At 39.6% G+C, this 22,318-nt stretch overlaps 1 protein-coding gene across 4 annotated transcripts in view; it reads right to left on the reverse strand.

Moving 5' to 3' along the window:
* Positions 1-7,522: 7,522 nt before the first annotated feature.
* Tsp26A (Tetraspanin 26A) overlaps positions 7,523-22,318 on the reverse strand; it is an 84,911-nt gene continuing 70,115 nt past the window's right edge. For 3 of the 4 annotated variants that reach the window (XM_068225367.1, XM_067137008.2, XM_068225366.1), the window contains one exon: positions 7,523-8,872. In XM_068225367.1, coding sequence (XP_068081468.1) covers positions 8,804-8,872 — 69 coding nt within the window. In that variant the 3' untranslated portion in view covers positions 7,523-8,803. Of the gene's footprint in view, positions 8,873-20,061; positions 20,147-22,318 lie in introns of those variants that run through there. The other variant, XM_068225368.1, reaches the window with a different exon arrangement.

Below are 22,318 nucleotides of genomic sequence, written 5' to 3' on the forward strand. Positions count from 1 at the left end.
CTGCTTATTACATTTCCACCTAACTGAATCCCTCCCTTTCAGTAAATGATCCATGTATAGTATGAACAACAAAACTGAAATATTACAGGCTTGTCTAACCCCTGTAAGTACCTTATACCATGAACTCATTCTACCGTCAATGCTAATTGTGGACCAATTGTGGATTTAAATGCCTATCCCTAATTCCATAATACCCAGTAAGTCTCACATCCTATACCTCGGCACTCTGTGATATCCTTCACTTGATCTATGGAATATAAACGTTAACCATTTATTCCTCTTGTAACATTTGTCATATTTGGCACATACCGGTACTGAAAATCTGGTCCTGACAGTCCCGCTGTGGTCTGAAACCACACAGGTTTTCATCTAACTTACTCTAAACCATTGATTGCATCCTCCTTTTCATAATTCCAGCAAATACATTGCCTCGTGTACTGATCAATGAAATACCTTAATAGTTGTTGCAATCTTTCCTATTCTCATGCATATATACAGGTGCAATAACTGCTTTTGTCCAATCAAAAGGTTTCCATTAAAGTTTTTCCCTGCTTTCCCAATATATTTAATAATTTCAGGTCTAATTTCATCTATTCCTGCTGTTTTATGGCAATGTAGTTTATTTACCATCCTTCCCATTTCCTCGAAAGTAATTTCACTGCCATAATTTTTCTTCTCCCCATGAATTTGATTGTTCGCGACTTCAACAGAAAGATTTCCTTTCACCGTGAGAAGATTTTCAAAATATTCCTTCCATCTGTTTAGTGATTCCCTGAGGTCTACAATGAGTTTACATGATTTACCCAAAACACTATTCATTTCTCTTTTTCTTACCGTTCTAAGATCCCTTAGTATGGTCCAGAAAGGTTTTCTTGCCACTTGAGCAAGCTTTTCCAGGTTGTTACCGAAATCTTTTCACCATTACTTCTTTGACTGTACATGTACCATATAGATTAATTAAACAATTTCATTAAGCTTATTATTGAAGTATATGACAAATTTGAAACTACACTAAAATTACTTGTGTAATGTTGATAGAATAGGACATCAAGAGACTGTCAAAATTTATTACATTTGAGTCACCAGAGAGCACAAATTATTTGAAAATTTTTGCTTGATGATGATGATGATTGTTTAAAGGGGCCTGACATCTTAATTTTTTTGTTTTTGTTTGTGTGCCATTACACTTTGATAGAATTTTTTTTTTTTTTGCTATTGGCTTTCCGCCGCACCGACACAGGTCTTATGGCAATAATAGGACAGGAAAGGGCTAGGAGTGGGAAGGAAGCGGCCATGGCCTTAATTAAGGTACAGCCCCAGCATTTGCCTGGTGTGAAAATGGGAAACCACGGAAAACCATCTTCAGGGCTGCCGATAGTGGGGATCGAACCTACTATCTCCCGAATACTGGATACTGGCCGCACTTAAGCGACTGCAGCTATCGAGCTCGGTCATTGATAGAATGAAATCCCTCTGTGTTCATTGTGATTGGCAGTCTGGAGGAGGATATGGCAAAATGTTCCTTCATGTAGTTCCTAAAATAACTTATTTCAATCCTTCCTGTCCAGCAATGGGATCAAGTTTTAAGAAATTCTACTAGTATTTCTAGAGAAATTATAGACCTGTCCTGCAATGACGAAGGCTGTAGCTGAAAATTTTGGACCCATGTCTTTCTTTAATGTGTACTCTGTCTGTATGTGCTTACATGGTAAGTTGTTCCTCTCCATCTATTTCCTGTACATATATAGGTCTTAGTAAATGAATCAAAGGTGGCCCAGGGTTTCAGGGTAGCCATTAGCAACTTGATGTCATAAAAGTATATAGCATGGTGTGAATCTGATATAGAAAAATAAGTCAACTGCCTTGGTGTAAAGGAAGCTTTTTCTGAACTATTGTTTGTAAAGTGCATTGATAGCCACGTGTGTTCACAATTTGAGAATGAATAAAAATGGATTCTTAATGTAGTTCATTTTAAATATAATTCATTTTCTGGAAGAATTTGTCTGTACATACAAAACATAAATATGCTCTAAGTATCAAGTAAGGTAGACATACCAAAAAAGGATAGCCATGGGTGTCTACCTAAAGAACCAATCCAAGCAATATCATGGTGTTACTTATACTTTCAGAGCACTATGGGAAGAGTACTAGGGAAAACATGGACAAAACATGACCTCACAAAGGCAATGTATAAGATTTATATCTGTTAGAAATGCTGACGACACCATTGGCATTCCCAGGAGGACATTGACAAATCATTTACATTCTGGTAGTTGACAAAGTTACAGGGAGGAAACATGTTTTATCTGCTGCTGAAGAGCTTCAGCTCTGTTAGAGGATCCACAGATCAGCTGATGTAGGTATGTCTCTTACTTGAAAGGTGCTGAAACTCACTGTGTATAATTTCTGCAATATAAATGGAATACAAAACCCATTTAACCATCAACAAGAATTAGGTTAAGTTGTTTCTGCAGACACATCCAAATATATCAAGGAGGAAGCCACAAAATATAAATCAAGCAAGCTTACAAAAACTTGACAAATTTATTATAAATGATCATTTCAAACTGTAATTCTGGAACTTGGTGTAATGGACAAGCCACAGTCCATTTACAATATGGATTAGAAAGACAACCAACTCTGCCTCCATATCGCACAAACTGTGCTAGCTAGAAAAAGGAGCTAGACGTATACATTAGCGGTGGACAGTCTGAGATAAGGTCTCGAGATTTCTTGAGACTAGCGCAAGCACCTGTTTCTTGCGAGAAATTTAGAGATCATGAGAGAGCTGTCCCCACACTGTGCAATGAGAAGCATGTCATAGGCCTACAGGTAGACGGAGCTGAATGTTGTTTGTGCCGAGTATGCGAATATCCATCCAGGGGCCTTCTCCATTCTGTAAATACACGTCAACAAGCGACTAGGCTGTTCATTTCTTTCATTTCTACCAAGGTCTATTTCGACACAGAATATCATAATTACAAAGGATACGCATTCTGGAATTGAATGGAGCAGTAAGTACACTATTGAGTAGGCTAAGTACAGAAACTAAGGGCTACTGTAGGTATACATCGTTATCACTCACAATTTATTAGACCCACATTCAATATCCATTTGTCCACTGCTTGTATTTACCAACATGGCAACAAAGGAAATAGTTCCTTACAATGTCACAGAGTATTTGTGTTATAAATTAGGTACTTCGGTATATGATGGTGCAATGTGTAATTATTTCTAATTGTACGCAAAAACTTTAAGACAATGTCCAAAACGTAACGCAAGGCGTGGATGTGGGATTACTTTGAAAAAATGCCACGTAGCACAGTCCGCTATGTTGTTTGTTCAAAAGAAGTAAAATATGTCAGCAGAAATACTTCTGGGATGATCCGGCACCTAAAAGCACATGATATCACTGAATGAGAATCGTCACAGAGAACACCTCTGGCCCAGCCTGCATCACAAGAAGCTACCCTGTCGACAACAATTGAGATGTATCCAGGTAGGTGTACATCCTATCTACAGTTATTAACAAGTTATATAGGGTTATTTAACTAAGATATTCACCTCAAATAACTCATGAACCGTTTAAGGTAGTGACATTCTGTTTTCACTTTTGTTAATGGTATTAAGGGGCTCATAGTTGAACATGCAGTACTTTTCCAGGCTTTAGACAAAATTTATCAGCACACATGTTTCCATATGAGAACATTATTTCACACAATAACTGATGATGATACATCATTAAGCTTACGTTCATAGTTACTGGAATTGCAGCACAGGAAAATCAGTCTCAAGATTATTGCGAGAGTCTCAAGCGAGAGCACTGCCCATCACTGGTATACATAATATAGCCAGTGACCATGGCAAGAACTGCACTACTATCGCTGTGCAGATACATTAGGTCATGCCATTCCTCTTGCTGTTTCCTACAAGGGAAGCAGATTAGTAAAGACAAAATTTAAAGACCTCCTGTGCACTGTCCATATGAGGCTCTGAGTGAATTTGGAATTTGCGGTTCCATCCTAACAGTTCCTCACAATATTTTGATGCATTAAATTACAAATAAGATTGTTAATGAATTGAACACAGTACTGTTTTTTGTTATTTTAATTGTTTTACAAGTTAATGTTTTGTTTCCCGTACCAAATCCTTAAAGAAAAATAAATGGACCACCTTAGGTACACCATTATGGGCCAATGAAATTTTCCAGCTAACTCATTCCTGGTTGCCAGCGTTTGCCCCATTGTGGTACGTTGGGCTCACCAGTTGGTAAATAGCACACCCACCAAGACACATGGCTAGTGCATACTGTGAAGGCCACTGCGTAGGCTATTTGGAGCCACCAGCAGTGCCATTGCACTATGAGAGACCGTAGGCTATTTGGAGCCACCAGCAGTGCCATTGCACTATGAGAGACCGTAGGCTATTTGGAGCCGCCAGCAGTGCCATGCCATTGCACTATGAGAGACCGTAGGCTATTTGGAGCCACCAGCAGTGCCATTGCACTATGAGAGACCGTAGGCTATTTGGAGCCACCAGCAGTGCCATTGCACTATGAGAGACCGTAGGCTATTTGGAGCCACCAGCAGTGCCATTGCACTATGAGAGACCATAGGCTATTTGGAGCCACCAGCAGTGCCATTGCACTATGAGAGACCGTAGGCTACTTGGAGCCACTGGCAGTGCCATTGCACTATGAGAGACCGTAGGCTATTTAGAGCCACCAGCAGTGCCATTGCACTATGAGAGACCGTAGGCTATTTGGAGCCACCAGCAGTGCCATGCCATTGCACTATGAGAGACCGTAGGCTATTTGGAGCCACCAGCAGTGCCATTGCACTATGAGAGACCGTAGGCTATTTGGAGCCACTGGCAGTGCCATGCCAATGCACTATGAGAGAGTACCTCTGTAAGATAGCCACAAATGCCATTACAGAAGCATTCATCTGGATTTACATTTGTCTGTGCACATTGAAAATGCTTCTGACATTTAACGGTCCCACTGAGTGTGAAGTACGCACTGTGGTTCATTTTCTAAATACAAAAGACGTGAAAGCTATTAAAATTTATTAGCAGATTAGTTAAGTATATGGAGAACAAATTATGAGTGAAGGAATGGCAAGAAAATGGGTCAGAGCACTTAAAGGCAGCCTACTAATATCCTTGACGAGAAGTGTAGTGGGCGATCGTCTGTCATTACTGAAGACTTGGTGCAGAAAGTTGATGCAAAGGTTCAAGAAAACAGATGCTTTATGATTTCATCATTAAGTTATGAGTTGCCTGAAATTTCAAGGAGTGTTCTTTATGAAATTGTGGAAGGATGATTAGTTTATCAGAAGTTGTGCTTACTCTGGATACTGAGGTTGCTGACAGGGAGGTGCACAAAACCAAGCGTGTAGGCAGCACTTTGACTTTCCTTACTAATGAAGCTGATGTGTTCCCAAGCTGAATTGTCAGAATCAAAACAGCAATCCATGGAATGGAGGCACTCAACATCAGACAAGAAAGTGAAGTGCAAGCAAACAATTTCAGCTTGCAAACTCATGTGCACTACGTTTTGGGATAGGCAGGGTGTGTTGCTTGTGGATTTTTTTCACCGGGGCGACACAATAAATGGCGAGACTTATTGCAGGACCTTATGTAAACTCCATCATGCAATTCAAGACAAACGGCGTGGTATGCACACACAGGGGATTCTTTTGCTTCATAACAATGTGTGACCTCACACGGCTAATCGAACCTGAGACCTCATGGCTTCATTTGGTTGGGAAAGTTTGATCCTCCTCCATATAGCCCTACCTAGAACCATGAGACTACCACATGTTCCTGCACTTGAAAAAGCATTTAGGAGGTCAGCGGCATAACTTTGATGATGACCTAAAAACGACTGTGCTGCAGTGTCTGGCACATCAGGCGGCAGATTCCTATGAGGATGGAATTCAGAAGCTTGTTTCATGATATGATAACTGCTTTAATTATGCTTGGAAATTATGTAGAGAAATAGTTTAAGGTACAAGCTTACATGTAAAAAAATTGCATTACTTTTTTTCTATATTGAAACTGTACTTAATAAACATGTATCTACTATAATGAAATTTATTAACTTAACTGTATCTACTATACTGTACATTAACATTTAGACTTACACTAGATCATGCAACTGTGATCTTCAGACAAATTATATGAAGCTCCCTCATACGTATGCCAAACAGTCAAAATTTAAAACAAGGACATTTGTAATAACTTGAAAAGATGGCCTGTTAAGATGATAAATACTGGTATGTAAAATGAGATTTAATAATTTAATTTCGTGTGGCTATTTCTAACCGGGTGCAGCCCTTGTAAGGCAGACCCTCCGATGAGGGTGGGCGGCATCTGCCATGTGTAGGTAACTGCGTGTTATTGTGGTGAAGGGTAGTGTTATGTGTGCTGTGTAAGTTGTAGAGATGTTGGGGACAGTACAAACACCCAGCCCCTGAGCCACTGGAATTAACCAATGAAGGTTAAAATTCTCGGTCCGGCCGGGAATCAAACCCGGGACCCTCGGAACCGAAGACCAGTATGCTGACCATTCAGCCGACAAGTCAGACGTAGAATGAGATGATAAGAAGAAATGGTGCCCAGAGCATATTTAGCAAGATTTTTTGCTGTTATGGATGTATCAGGCCAATCTACAGCAACAAATGGAAGAACTTCTATAGGTAGACAGAATCAAACAGAGAGTCTCACAAAGGAACTACATCCAGTTTCATCTAACAAAGTATTGATTATAATAATAACAATCAAGTTGAATACACTTTGTGTGTTTCCTGAATTCTTTAAGACCTGTACAACTTCAAGGCTATTCTTAGAATATTACCTAGGATACAAACTCTGCCTAATGACCAACAACTGTTTTCCTTGGGTCAGAAAAATATGTTTATTGCTCCAGTCATCATGTGTGTTATATGTAGGCTGATACATTTTGCATTAGATACAAAGTCACTCAATTGTTTTCACAATTCTGAGGGAACTCAATGCCATACTTCAAACCAATCTTATATATGTGGCAGAATTGGAAATTGAACATGGACTGTACAGAACACAAGCTTACAACGCTGGTCTCCCCAGTATATCAGGGATGTGGTCGATGACGGAAATGATTGAGAAATATGGCAGAATCCTCTTCTAGTAAAGATAATGTTCATAGAGTTATACCCTTTGTGTACCATTAACGGAGAGCAAATATACAAAATAAAGGGCTGAGAATTGAACAGGGAAAGGGTAGTTGGAGATTTTTTTTTATTGTCGGTATAATAATTCACCTTACATTATGTTTTCAGTTACTGTTATAATGCACAGTATCACATTTTCTATGTAGTATAAAATTAATATGAGAATATTGGAGTTCAAGTTCATCCCCTGACATCATCACATTTAATTATTAAACAAGCAATGGAGCTAAGAATGCTTGCCTGATGTTAGGAAGTAAGTATGAGAGTAAGAGGAGAAAGGTGCAACTGAAATAAAGAACAAACAGTGATACAATGCACAGATTCATTCACACTCATTTCAAAGCAATATTCTCTTACATACCAAGTTCAAAACATCAATACCTAAACAAAAGAAATTAAAGAAGGTTTCTTTTACTTTTTGTTGCTATGCACAAGCCACCACTGTTTTGGAAACATTTTAAAACAAAGGAATACACTTGTATTTGTTTTTTCCCATTGAAATGACCTTGGTTATATTTTACTCAGAATAAAATATAAAGGTTGCTGGTTGAATAACATTGCCTATGTAAAAACACTCTTAACAGCAAAAAACCAACAACACACAGTAGAGCACAAATGTATTACATATTATAAAATGCATTATAAAAAGGATTATGACCCTGTTTCTAAAAGCTATAATAATCTCATTCCAACTTGAGCTCATAACAACAAAATACAGGACAAGCAATAAGAAAGAAAAAGTATAATAATTATTATTATCGGTTGCATAGTACCGGTACAGTATATAGTCTGTAATGATTAATAATACTAAATAAAGTATGTGTTTTGCTGTTTTCTAGTTGTTAAGCTGACTGAGACACTGGTTACAACTTCAAAAGTAGACATTTGTTACTATTTTTGAGTGATAAACTAATCCTCAGAAGAATGGACAAACATGAGAAATATTCAGAACTTTCTCTTGCTGTCTAATTATGTAAAATCTCACATTCTCTGTAGTATGGTCCTTAATAGTGAAAATTTTAGCATTACCCAAAACATCATGAGGACCACAGTGTGGACATGAATCACTATGGCATAGGATAAAAACATCTGTTAGTTCAAATTTTTAATATAAAAATGTTTATAAAATAATATGATCACATAAAAATTGAACTAATATGAGTGATAGTAAAAAAATTATCAAGTACAAGATTAATTAATATAATAACCACACCACACATATCCACAGAAATAAAACATTTACATACATGCATTCCACATTTGTTAAAAAAAAATCACACTACAGCTCAATTTTGGATATGCGATTAATAATTAGTCAATTGGCAGAAATGATGTATCACGTTGAGTATAGAAAATAATTTCTTTTTGTCACCTCTGGTATTATTATGTTATAGGTTCATGAGTTTTAGACACAAAGCAATGTGTTCTTGTGCACTGGTTCACAGATAGTCCATACTTCCAAGTGCAGAGTAGACAGCAGCAAAGGGGCCCCTCACCGTGAAGAAGATGATCGTGCAGTTTATACCTGCCTCAGGTCATCTTACTTCAATACTTTTCTGTCACTAGACAGCAGTGGGGGCCCGTAATTGTCAATGCCATTTCGCTTTTTGGGCAAATATGTCCGCTCGTAGGTTCTGTGCAAAACATATCCCCAAAATCTGAAAAGTAAGAGTAATTCAAAATTAGACTGTGTCATTATAGGACTATTTGTAATTACATACTGTATCCAATGTGTGTCATTAGCAGGATAGAAAAGATTAAAATAAACAGCATATTTCATATGTTACAAAGCAATTCTATTCTGCTCCTGAAGATGAAATATGACCGATATCCTGAAAATACATGACTAACTAAAAGACATAAAAGACTAAATGATGATAATCATGTACAAATATTGTAGCCAAGAAGTGTTCAAAAATACTTGAATTCTAAACATCAATCAACTTAACAGTATTCATTGTAACTAATATTACTATGAATATTCTTGAACATCACTGAAAAATCTATGGTGATAACACATTTAAGCATGTTTTTGGGAGCATTTTCTGCCATAATTATCACAAATATCAGATCTTCCTAACTTCAACACTCATTATAAACATAACATATGAAGTAGTCTTCTCTCCAAAAAGTCAGTTTGCTAAGAAGGAAGCCATACTTTTCAATGTTGACTCATGTACAAATATTGAAGTTTAAAAGCTTTCCAGTCTTTGTTTAACCTTTCGTTGGTCGAGGGGTAAAATTTTGAATATCTGTGTAGCTGGCAGTTAGGGTTTCATGAGTTGAGTAATGGCATTGGTGTGGGATATTGTTGCTGTCTGTAGCAACAAGACATTGTTTCTGTCAACAGTGCACTAAGAATGAGTCCTACACGCACCCTAGACCTGCGGTGTTCATACAACCAGTTATTGTCCAGGATTTTATGTTAAACTGTTCATTCTTGATAATTTGGTGGTAAACAAAGGCTCAAGACAAGAAGATTAGACAGTGGCTGATTGAAGAGAGAGTAGATGATGTTCCCTAGGATACAGTATATGCCAAGGGAATACTGATGAATCAGAGGATTCAGATGCTGAACAGCCTGCAAATAGCGATCCTGAATATGATTCGTGGTCTCCGTTTTTCCCAGATAAAATGTTGAAAAAATAGTACATTATACAAATACTAGGTTACATCATATAAGATACAATTATTTTAGGAAAAGTGATGTGACATCCACCTTGAAGAAATAAAGGCTGTTATAGGTGTGCTATATTTGGGTGGAGTAAGTCATCCCATTGTAATATTGAAGATCTCTGGGCTTCTGAAATTTTTCGTGCGGTTATGCCTTGCTGCAGATGATATTTATTGTTGAGATCACTTCAGTTTGATGATGCTCAGACAAGGCAGGCCAAAAAAGCCTGTGATAAACTTGCACCAATCAGAGATGTTTTTGAAAAGTTTGTGGAATGATGCCAAGAGCTCTATTCTCTAGGGGAATAGGTTACAGTGGATGAGATGTTAGAGTCCTTCCGTGAATGATGCAGTTTTAAGCAATTCATGCCTAGAAAGCTGGCAAAGTATGGACTCAAGAACTACGCTATGGTCGATTCACGGACGTCTGTTTTTGTTTAACTAGAAGGCCCATTTGTGTCAGATAACAGGCCAAAAGTATTGTGAACACTGGTTGCAACGTTATGATAGACAACTGGTTGTGAAGAAGCTTGTGCGGGAGTACAACTTTACGATGGTTGGTACTTTAAGGAAAAATAATCATGAAATCCCAGCTGAAGTTGTGAACTCACCACCTAAGCTTTTAGTGAGGATCTAATGTTAGTATCAAACGTTCCAAAAAGGTGCAAGAATCTGATATTGGTCTCCAGCATGCAAGATTCAGATGAAATTGATGAACTGTCTGGTGACTCGAGTACACCATGTGTTAATACATTTTATAACTTCACAAAAGGTGGGGTGGACATGGTAGACAAACTGAAAGCCTAGTACTCAGTCGCTAGGGTTTGTTACCGTTGGCCCCTTCATATATTCTTTACTTTGCTGGATGTCTGGATCAATGCCCACATCATTCTTCCACGTAACACATCAGAAAATATCCCTTGAAGAAATATCTGAAAACATTAGCATTGGCTCTAGTAAAGGATCACTTGATAACTAGGGCCTCATACAGTGACATTCATTCCGATCTAGAGTTGAAAATCCAGCAAATTGTTGGCCTGCCTCATGAATAGCCAGAATTTCAGCCCCAAGGGAGCCACAGATGAGTCGAATGTGCCTACTACCCTAAGGAGAAAAAAAAAAAAAAAAAAACCCACAGGAAAACAGCAGTACGATGTGCCAAATGTTAGTCGGCAGTATGTGGTGAGCACACTGTACATATCTGTCAGATATGCTACGAAAATGCCATATTACTCTCCAATGATAGTGATTAATGAGTAGACTAGGTACAGGACTCAATATAAGGAATCATGTGAATATAACTTCTCTCTGAATGATGTTGCTTGTTTATTAGATATTATCACTGTTTGTTTGACTGTACTGTTTATATTATCCTTTAGTGACATTTCTGTTGTAATATATTTTGCTATTGTCTGTTTATTTTGACCAAATCTGTTTTACAACTAATACATTTAAGTTTTAACTTCTGCCAAAATTGGAGTGTTTATTTTTTATATATATATAAGTCAAGAGTCTTAACATTGTATTATTTATACAAACTTGTGAAAAAACACTGTAGTAGTAGTTTTTTTGTTATGGCAGGGGAAAATCTTTTAAAGACACCACTCTGTGTGGGAGTTGGATTTCCACCAACTAAAAACCCCTGCCCTCTTCACTCAGACCATTCTGGAACTGCTAGTCGGCATGACATCAGAATGGAGTGATGTATATTATTAAGTTCTTCCTTTCTCTTCTTTCTCCTTCATCCCCATAATGCTTGTCGCCATTGCCTTTACTGTGTTCCAGGCAGATGGGCTCTCTAACATAATCTGAACCAGATTCCCTGGCGTGAGTCGTCGGCCAAGTTGTTGGCAGGCTTTTCTTCGTTCTTCTTCCCATCGAACACAGTAGAAAAAAGTGTGTTCTACTGTATCCCTTTCAGAACAGTACCGACAACCATCTCCCTGCGTCTTTCCCATCTTCGTGGCGTATACGCCGAATCTTCCATGTCCTGTCAGGATCTGCAACAGATAGTAATCTACCTGCCGATGTCTACATTTAAGCCAGTCTCCTATGTTGGGTATTAGCTTTTTTGTCCATTGGCCAACATCAGTTGTGCCATCCCATCGGTCTTGCCAATCTAGTAAGAGTTGGATCCTCGAGGCTTTCTTTTCTTCAGCAGATATAGTTGCACCCGTTTCATGCCAAAGTTTTCTCTCTACAACGAGGAGGTCGATGGGAATACTGGCAGCTACAACTTGTAAAGCTGCTGTCGAAACAGTTCGATATGCACAGGTAACTCTGAGCAGCATTTTGCTCTGTACTCTTTCCATAGCTCTTCGGTGAATCTTCCTCCTGAGTGCATTGTGCCAGATAGGTGCAGCATAAAGTAAAATGGAATATACTGCAGAGCAAATAATCTGTCTCTTAACTGTTCTTGGTCCCCCGATGTTAGGCATAAGTCTGGCTAATGCCGATGCCTTCTTCTCTGCCTTTTGGGTTACTGCCTTCACATGTGCACCAAATGTGCAATTCCTATCAATAAGAACCCCAAGGTATCGTACAGACTTTCCTGGGATAATCTCTGTATCATTTAATAAGAAACAGACATTTTTCCAATTCCTGGAACCTTTCAAAATTACAGCCTCAGTCTTATATGGAGCCAATCTCAACTTATTATTTACCATCTAAAGGTTAACTCGTCTCAGTGATTCATTTACTCGGAAGGTCAGTTCTTCTACATTCTCTGCTATTACCACTATTGCAAGGTCATCTGCATAACCAATAGATGTTGTCCCTTTTGTCAGCTGCAGGCGTAAGACACCATCATATAGAATGTTCCGCAAGGTGGGTCCTAGGACAGATCCCTGTGGAACGCCAGCACTCATTTCAAGTAGTAGTAGTAGTAGTAGTAGTAGTAGTAGTAGTAGTAGTAGTAGCAGTAGTAGTAATAGTAGTAGTATTAGTAGTAGTAGTAGTAGTAGCAGCAGCAGCGATACAAAAAAATGGCTCGACCAGTGGAAGGTTGCTAGTGTGCGTTTTATTCCTTGTTTAAGAAGTGTTTTTAAAAAAATTTTTACAGGTATGTTACAGTGTAATATTTGTATTGAAATTGTGTGTTCGACAGACTGAAAAGCTTTTAAGTTTACATTTAAAAAGTCAGTTGCTCAAAATGAACCTGCTCAGGCTCAGAGCTATGGGGTGCAAAACCCTGCAATGTAGACCAGAGACAGGGGCTGAAGGCCATACGGAATAATTTTTAACCCTCATCTTATGAGGTGCAGTCCCCTATTTTGCAAGTATATTCTCAGGTTGAAATACATGACCTTCTGTCATTGTTTCCTGCAGAATTATACTGTGTAGTTTCCTAATTTTTTTATCTCTTCACAGTTCAATAATAATTATACAATTTTTGGATGATAGCTCTTGTGATTCACATTTACTATGAATGTATATTTGTACATACCACGTGGCAAATAACTTGAACTAGCAACACACATATTCTTAATTACCTTATCACTTGTAATTTATCACTGCCAGTATGAGTGATCTATTGGTGGTCTTTGTGACCTCAGCTCAGAACTTAAGTCCCAGAAATATGACCTCACAAGTTGAGGATTAAATGAGGCATCAGCAAATATATAGAATGAACAAAACATGTGCAACGTTGGAGACCAGGAAAGAGGAACATTGATACTGATTTAGTGTAGGCTGCTATTTTTCCCAGTGTTTTGTGAAATCTAGTCCTAGGTTTACATATGGTGGAAGGCACTTTGAAGGAATAAGAAAGTGGCCTGAAATCAGTGTGTTAATAGTTTGAATTAATTCAACTAGTGAAATTATCTACATAATATTACAAAAGGAAAGAGGATGTTTTATAAATTAATTACTTCCTAAGAAATGGCTAGAATAATTCACAGTACCTTCACACCGAGGTGACTGCAGTTTGATTCCTGATCAGTCCGAGAGATTTTAGAAATGAGAAGTCACAGAGTGATAAAGGTTCCACTCAAAATGATTGCAGGATTTCAATGAATATTTAATTTCAAGAAATTACTATTAAAAATTGTACAACTGATCTACAAGGATGAAATATCACTATTTTTTCACTGTACTGTTATAATAATTTTCTAACTTTTTACTTGCAGGCTCAATCAAAGGAATCATTATCACTGCTGGTAAAAAAAATATGTACAGCCCAGAAGATTACTGTGTATTCATGGTTACTATTTTGTTCTCATCTCCAGGGAAAGTTCAACTTTGTGTGTTATAATGCCTGATTACATGCTGGTCAGAGATGTTTTAAAATGTGGGTTAAAAAAATAGAATTAGTGTCTTCTTGCAAACTTATTTCATTCTTGTTCATGAAATTGCAACTATCTTTTTGACAAGTCTGCCTTATCCTCCCACTTTCAAAGGACATCTCTGTTATTGACATAAGAATGTAGTCTGTAATCAGTTGATTTCAAAATTAACAGACGAATCTTTAGTACCATTTTCTGTGCCTTTTTTTACAAACATATTTGTGAACTAATGGACTGTTAATTTAATGTATTCTATACTTCTTTTGAACACTTTTTCTTGAAATGCAAAAATGAAATGCTAAATGGTTGTACTACATGGATAAAAACTGCAGAAAGACAAGGGAGTAAGAAAGGAAAGAATTCAAACCAAAGAAGCCATTCAAATTTAATTTTTTTTTTTACAAGTAGTTTAATCAACTAACACACGAAATGTTTTTAGTGACAGAAGGATGGGAAAGGGTTAGGATTTGGAAAGTAGTGCTCATAAACTTTAACCCCTGAGGGGTTGCGTCGGATCGTTTCAACCATTTCTGTTTATTTTGATGAATCCTTCTGCGAACACTGTTTATTATACTTCCTCTCCTTCAGTACCTTTCAATGGACTCGTCCACACTTCTGTCACACCACTGTTATCCCTCTCCACTCCTTCAGTGAGTGGCAAGCTGGCTATACGGTCGTTTCATTCGCACGCGACTCCTCACGTTACCTGTTTCCAGTCTATTCAACCATACCCATCTCATGACGTAGAATTATTTATAATGGGGAAAGTGCACTGTTGTCATTCATTGTTGAGTAGAGAGAGAAGCAGCATTGTCTTGATGTGTGTTAAATGAAATTAAACATCATTTTAAAAGTATTTTCCATGAACAGAACTTGAAATGTTTTTTCAATTTCATCAACAAAAGGCAATCTCATTATTATAATAATTATGTTGAAAAGTGTTTGTCTGTGTTTAAATAGTATTACCTTGTATTATTGTAACAATAAATAGCATATTAAGTAAGCATTTGGTGTTTTATTGATTTCTGGTTGAAACAACCATACGAGACTCCTGACGTTACACTCAGCATGCAAACCCTCGTGGGTGGCCTGGTAGGAAGATCTGGGTCTCGTTGACATCTTGAGCCTTGGACTGGGCACGGGATCTCTTCTCGGCCAAAGCTTGCTTCTCCTTGATGTCCTACTGCTGCTGCTGCTGCCACTCTGCTAGGAAAACAGCTGCATCTTCTTGACCAGAAGTGGATGGCGGACAAATCTCCCAATCCCCGGTGCTGTACAGCTGTTGACCAAGGAACAGCTTCGCTGGGGCTCCTGGTTCTGTCGTTCCGTGGGATTGGCCCTTGCGTTGTAGACAGGGGTGGTCCAGTGTTCCACACCTCATTCTGTCATCATTTGCTGCCATTTCCTCGACGTGAATTGACTCATGTTATCGGACAGAATGCACCTTGGATAACCATAGCGGCTGAATACCTCATTTTGTAGAAGGCTGGTGATGCGTCCCGTCATGGCTTCTGGTATCGGAAAGGCCTCAATCCATCTTGTAAAGAGATCGGTGATTACTAGGAGTCCTGTTTTACCCTGAGGTGTTCTAGGGTAAGGACCCATCAAGTCCAGGGCTATGACCTCCCACGGACGTTGCGGCCATCTTCGTCGTTGACTGGAATCTGCCTTCCTGTTGCTTGTCTTGGTGCAGGCACAGATGTAGCACCTCTTCACATAGCCCAGGATGTCTTTCCGCATATTGACCCAGAAGAATCTTCGTCGGATAGACTGGTATGTCTCTTCACCTCCTGGATGTCCGGCTTCAGTGCTGTTGTGGAACGTTTCGAGAATGTCCACCGTGTGCAGTCTAGGCATCACCACTACTGCAGGTGTATCGGAGAGGTGCGATCTGTACATCAAGAGTCCTCCGTCAACCCGAAGTTCTTGTAGCATATCTTGAATTCCCTTGGGACAAGTCGACTATCGGTGTTTTGGCTCCTAATCCACTGCGTCATGGTCCTACAGGGCTTGTCTTGTTCTTGCCACTGTTTGATTACTCTCAGGTCAAGTTCCTTCTTGATGGTCATAAGGACAGGTTCCTTAGGCTCACTCTGGTGTTTTCGTGGGAACTCCCTATCGACAATGGTGCTCCTCGCTTCTTGTTCCATCGCCGTGTGCCTAGATAAACTGTTCGCTCCTATGTTCATCAGTCCTGGGACGTGCCACAAATTGAAATCAAATTCTGCAATTAACAGAACTCATCACATCAATTTAGATTTTGAGCCAGAGACCGAGTTCAACCATTTGAGAGCGGCATTATTGGTGTAGAGCTGGAACTTCCTTCCCTTCAAGTAGCCTCTGAATTTGCCCATGGCCCACACCACGGCTAAGGTTTCCTTCTTGGCAGTGCAGTAGCGTTGTAGGAGATAGCTTCCTGCTGGCATATTCGATGATGTCCCATCCGCCGTCACTCCTCTCCTGGAATAATACTGCTCCTAAGCCAGAGTCGCTGGCGTCCATCTGCAGGCACATCTTTTGTTGAGGGTCGGGATGGGCTAGACCGAGAGCATTGCATATCACAGCCTTAATGTCTTGGAATGCTACCTCTTCCTTGCTGGTCCATCGGAATGGGCGGTTGTTATGGAGTAGATCGGTGAGTGGTATTGCCTTCTCTTCAGTGTGTGGCACGAAGCTGCTATACCATCCGCACAAGCCAAGGAACTGACATACTTGTCACTTGGTCCACGGGTGTTCAGCTTCTTCAATAGCTCGATTCTTCTCCGGTTGTCTTTCTAAGCCTTCAGATGTTAGGACATAGCCAAGATATTCTAGGCAGGGCTGGGCGAAGTGGCACTTCTTCAGTTGGCAAGTCGAATCTTCAGTCGTTCCAGTACTTTCCTCAGGTGTACAAGGCGTTTCTGAAAATTCTTGGTGTGAATTAAAATGTCATTGAGATACACTTGGCAGAAATCTCCAACATATCCTGATAATACCTTATGCATCAGTCGCATGAAGGTGGCAGGAGCATTCTTCAATCCAAAAGGCATTACTGTAAACTGGTACAATCCTCTCTGTGTCATGAAGGTGGTCAGTGGTCCAGGACCTTCCTCGACCTCCACCTGCCAGTATCCAGAGTTGAGATCCAGTGTGCAGAAAATCCTTGACCCATTTACTTGTTTCAGCAAGTCTTTCAGTCAGGTACGGGGTAGGCGTCACTAACGGTCTTCTGATTCAACCTGCAGAAGTCCACACACAGTCGATACTCCCCATATTTCTTTTTTGGTAAGATGATAGGTGAAGCCCAACAGGATGTAGATGGTTCGACAAGACCTTGTCCTTCCATCTCTTGAATCTTCTGAATGACAAAGTTGCGCTCTTATCCAGGTTGATTGGATATGGATGTTGCTTGATGAGTAAAGAAGTGCTGCATTCAATGGTGTGTGTTACAGTGGTAGTCCTTCCTATTTTATTGGTGATTACTTCCGGAAAGTCCTTTAAGGCGCATCTCAGCTCCGCTTCTTCACTTGGTTGAAGATGCGTTAACTGGATATCTCCCAGGTCTACGTCGACTTCCGCATCCTTCCGAGTCTGGAGATTTCCATCGTGCCAGGCGACCCTCAGATGTCTGTCCTTTCCCAGAAAGAATTCATGAGCTGCATAGTCTAGGATCACCTTGTATTCCACCAGAAAGTCATGATCTAATGTGATGTCAGGTATTAGGTTCTGAATCACTGTAATGTCAATTACAATAGGCAGGTCCATGCATTTAGCGGTTAGGTTAGTCTGTCCTTGCATGGAATACGTTACCCCGTCCGCTGCTCCCACTACCCTTCTGAGATAGTGATACTTTATAGGCGGTAGTAATCTGGTAACAGTCCCGCTGACAAATGAATGGCTTGCTTAGCTGTCGAGTATGGCTGAAAAGTTCTCATTGCCTCTCCTTAAGATGATAGCTGGGCGGGGTTGGCCTGTTCTATTCACAATCTGACCAATCCCTCTCCTACTTTGCCAGGGTTGCTTGTCTGTCGTGTCTTGAGGCGCATTCCTGTTCCCGAGTCCCCCCCATCTCAATCCAGAATGGGCCAGACCTAGTCTTCCGACGTCAAGGCTGGGCACTTGTTCTTCAGGTGTCCCGTTCTTCCACACTGGTAACACTTCCTAACTGCGCTGATCTCTTCTATAGCTTTGCTCTTGTGTTCCTCCTCCAATTGGGTGATGATTCTAAGTAGATCATCTAAGGGTCTCGGTTGTGATACTTTCACTAGGGGTCGAATCTTATCATGGAGTAGCTCTGTGATGTCTGGTAAGACCTTATTCTCGCTTCTTTCTGGGTGCAGACGCTTGAAGAGCTAGTACTTCTGAAGGCGCTAGCTCTCATGCCAGTGGCTTGTGCCTCAGTCAGTAGCTTCCTTTTCATGGAGCTCTTCACTCCTTCGGAATTAAGCCTCGTGAGGAATTCCCTCTTGAAGTCCATCCAGTTTAAATTTAAGCCCTTCAAGTTATTCCACCGAATAGCGGCTTGCCCCTTTAATTGCGGTGTGATGAGTTGCACGAAGATATCCTCTGGTAGATTAGTCCTCCCTAATAGACTGACCGATCCCTTGATGAAGCTAGTCGGGTTCTCTTCCAGTCGCTGGTGGAATTCCTGAAGGCTTTCTATAATCACCTTCATGTCTAGGTGTCCTGTATTGCTGGTAAGGTTTGAGGGGGTTAGAGATCTGGCGATACATCCTGTTTGAGTTAATCTATCTCCTACCACATGAAGGATGCTTTCTCTTATATTCTGCACATCTCCCCTGATGGTCGAATTCCGGTTTTCTAACCTTCCTTCAACAGCAGAAATACGGCTCCCAAAATTTCCCTCGACGGCAGATACGGCCTTCAAAATTTCCCTCGATGGTAGAAATTCTCCCCTCAACCTGTTACTTCATGCCGGAAATCTGGATTTCCACCTCCTCCTTGAGGTTTGAGATATCCCCTTCCAGCTGGCTTACCCTACTATTAATCTGTTCAACCTGTCCCAGTTTTGACTTGATGTCCGATATCTGCTGCGTTAATCGATTGATGACGTCGCTAATTTGCGATGAAATTTTTTGTCATCTACTGTTGAAATTTTCGATTCAAGGCTCTGTTCAACACTGTAAACCTGCGTGTACACTTGTGCTATTTGTCCAGTTAAAACTGTATTAGCTTGAGAAATTTCATCTGAAATTTTGTCATTTACTTTCAAAATTTGGTCTGCAATCTGTTCTGTTACGGCGGAATAGACGTCTGAAATTTTGTTTGAAAGTTTGTCATTTACTTTTGAAATTTGATGTGTTAAGTTGGAATTAACTTGTGAATCAATGTCTGAGATTTTGTGATTGAGTGCCTGCAACTTGGTCATTAAATTAGAAAACATTTTGGGAATATTTACTTCATCTTCTGACTGCGAATCTTCGTCGGCCTCAATGAAAAACTTTTCGGGATCTCTTTTTTTGAAGAGAACCTCCCGTAATCACATCTGCAGCAATTTCTTCTTGCCGTTCGTCAGAAGATTTCTCTTGGCAGGCTTTTACTTAGAGTTGTTGAACGGACATATTCTTTCTAGCATCAATTTCATTTTGTTCTATTTCGCATTACACTCATATTCACTCGTAAATTCTTACTTCCTGTCCATGGTCGCCAATGATGTATTCACAAAGATGCACAGAAAATGCTGTCCGTTTCGTACATTAATTTATTAATTACAACTTAACCTCACATTAAAAACACACACACCAACAAACCACTATGTTTAACAAATGCTTACCACTAAGCACATGGAGACTGCAACCTTGAAACAGTTGACTGCTGACTGTTTACTTTAGCATGTCGGCACACCACGAATGCGCAAGAACAACTCCTGTCAAACAATAACTCAACTCCACCATCAAGACCGCTTCCTTATATACGGTATGTGTTGCCTGGCCAGGCTTATAGAAGGATATGTCACAACATATCTTCCAGTATATTCTAGAGTGTGGAATAACATAGTTATAATGTAAAAAACATCCTAGGACCCTGTAGTGTCAAAGATACGTTATTCTGGATGTTACAGCATGTTGCACAATGTTACTGTTGATTATACATCATATTATGTACAGGTAATAACAAATTATATACTATTAATTACAGGTTCCTACATTAAATATATATAGAGCAAATGTTTCATGTCAATCAATCAATCAATCAATCAATCAATCAATCAATCAATCAATCAATCAATCAATCAATCAATCAATCAATCAATCAATCAATCCTGATCTACATTTAGAGCAGTTGCCCAGGTTGCAGATTTCCTATCTGTTGTTTTCCTAGCTTTTTCTTAAATGATTGCAAAGAAATTAGAAATTTATTGAACATCTTCCTTGGTAAGTTATTCCAATCCCTAACTCCCCTTTCTATAAACGAATATTTGCCCCAATTTGTCCTCTTGAATTCCAACTTTATCTTCATATTGTTCTCTTCCCTTCTTTTAAAGACACCACTCAAACTTATTTGTCTACTGATGTCCTCCCATGCCATCTCTCCACTGACAGCTCAGAACATACCACTTATAATACCAATATAGTTGGTCAGTTACTGGACATTATAAATTTTCCTAGGTAACTCATTCGTGGTTGCCAGCATTTTGCCCCATTGTGCTAAGTTGGCTCATCAGTTGGTAAATAGCACATCCACTAAGACGCATGGCTAGTGCATACCATGAAGGCAACTGCGTAGGCTACTTGGAGCCACCGGTAGTGCCAATGCACTATGAGAGACTTTGTCTCATTTTAAAGAATTGATGCTTGCCTGGCCATCAGATGATAAAGATGTTGATTCCCATTGGGAGCCTACGCAGTGGCCTCCAGGGTATACACAAGCCATGCGTCTTGGTGGGTGTGCTATTTACCAACTGATGAGCCCAACTTAGCACACTGGTGCGAAATGCTGGCAACCAGGAATGAGTTCGCTGGAAAATTTATAATGTCCAATAACGGGCCATTTATATTGGTATTACATACCACTTAGTCTAACAGCTCGTTTTCTTTCTCCCAATTCTTCCTAGCCCAAACTTTGCAGCACTTTCGTAACGCTACTCTTTTGTTGGAAATCACCTAGAACAAATCAAGCTGCTTTTCTTTGGATTTTTGACAGTTATTGAATCAAGTAATCCTGTTGAGGGTCCTATACACTGGAACCATACTCTAGTTGGGGTCTTACCAGATACTTAGAGCCCCCTCCTTTACATCCTTACTACAACCCCTAAACACCCTCATAATCATGTGCAGAGATCTGTACCCTTTATTTACAATCCCATTTATGTGATTACCCCAATGAAGATCTTTTCTTACATTAACACCTAGATTCTGCTTCTTTAAGCTTAACAAAAAATACATGAGCTTTATGGTTATGGCTTTTAAGATCCTCCTCAAGTGATATCTTAAGTGTTTCACGAACTTCTAGCTGGATTTTTGCTTTCAGTTCTTCGTGTGTTGAGCAGACATCACTTCTAGGCAGGCCAGAAGGGTATTATTTGTCCCTATAATACTTTAAGAAATATTAATAAGGTACTTTGCATGATATAGTTTTGGAGTTTTGCTTCTTTGCTCTAAGTTCTCTGTAGACATCTGGGAAATGCTTTTCCAGAAACATGTCATACAGTTTTATTATATATACTTCTTTTCACAAGTTGCTTTATGTTGCACTAACACAGATAGGTCTTATGGCAACAATGGGATCGGAAAGGGCTAGGAGTGGGAAGGAAGTGCTCATGACCTTAATTAAGGTACAGTTGGGGTCTTACCAGAGCCTTTTCTGGTGTGAAAATGGGAAACCACACAAAACCATCTTCAGGATTGCCGCAGTGGCGTTCGAACCCACAATCTCCCGAATACTAGATAGTGGCCGCACTTAAGCGACTGCATTTATTGAGCTTTGTTTTATTATTTTTAGAGCCGGTGAAAAATATCTAGCTTTCAATGTGATCACTGATTTTCTGCACTACATCTACGGTTTTCCTTTCTGGCTTTGTGTTGTGTGTTACCCTTGTAAGTCTTTTGGGACCTTTCCTGTATACTTGAGATCAGAAATCAGAGTAAATACAAACATGAACAATATAAATATTCAAAGAGTGCATTAATTATTGTAGTAGAGTATTAC

Source organism: Anabrus simplex, chromosome 1 (genome assembly GCF_040414725.1).
Source record: "Anabrus simplex isolate iqAnaSimp1 chromosome 1, ASM4041472v1, whole genome shotgun sequence".
NCBI classification, from domain to species: Eukaryota; Metazoa; Arthropoda; class Insecta; order Orthoptera; family Tettigoniidae; genus Anabrus; species Anabrus simplex.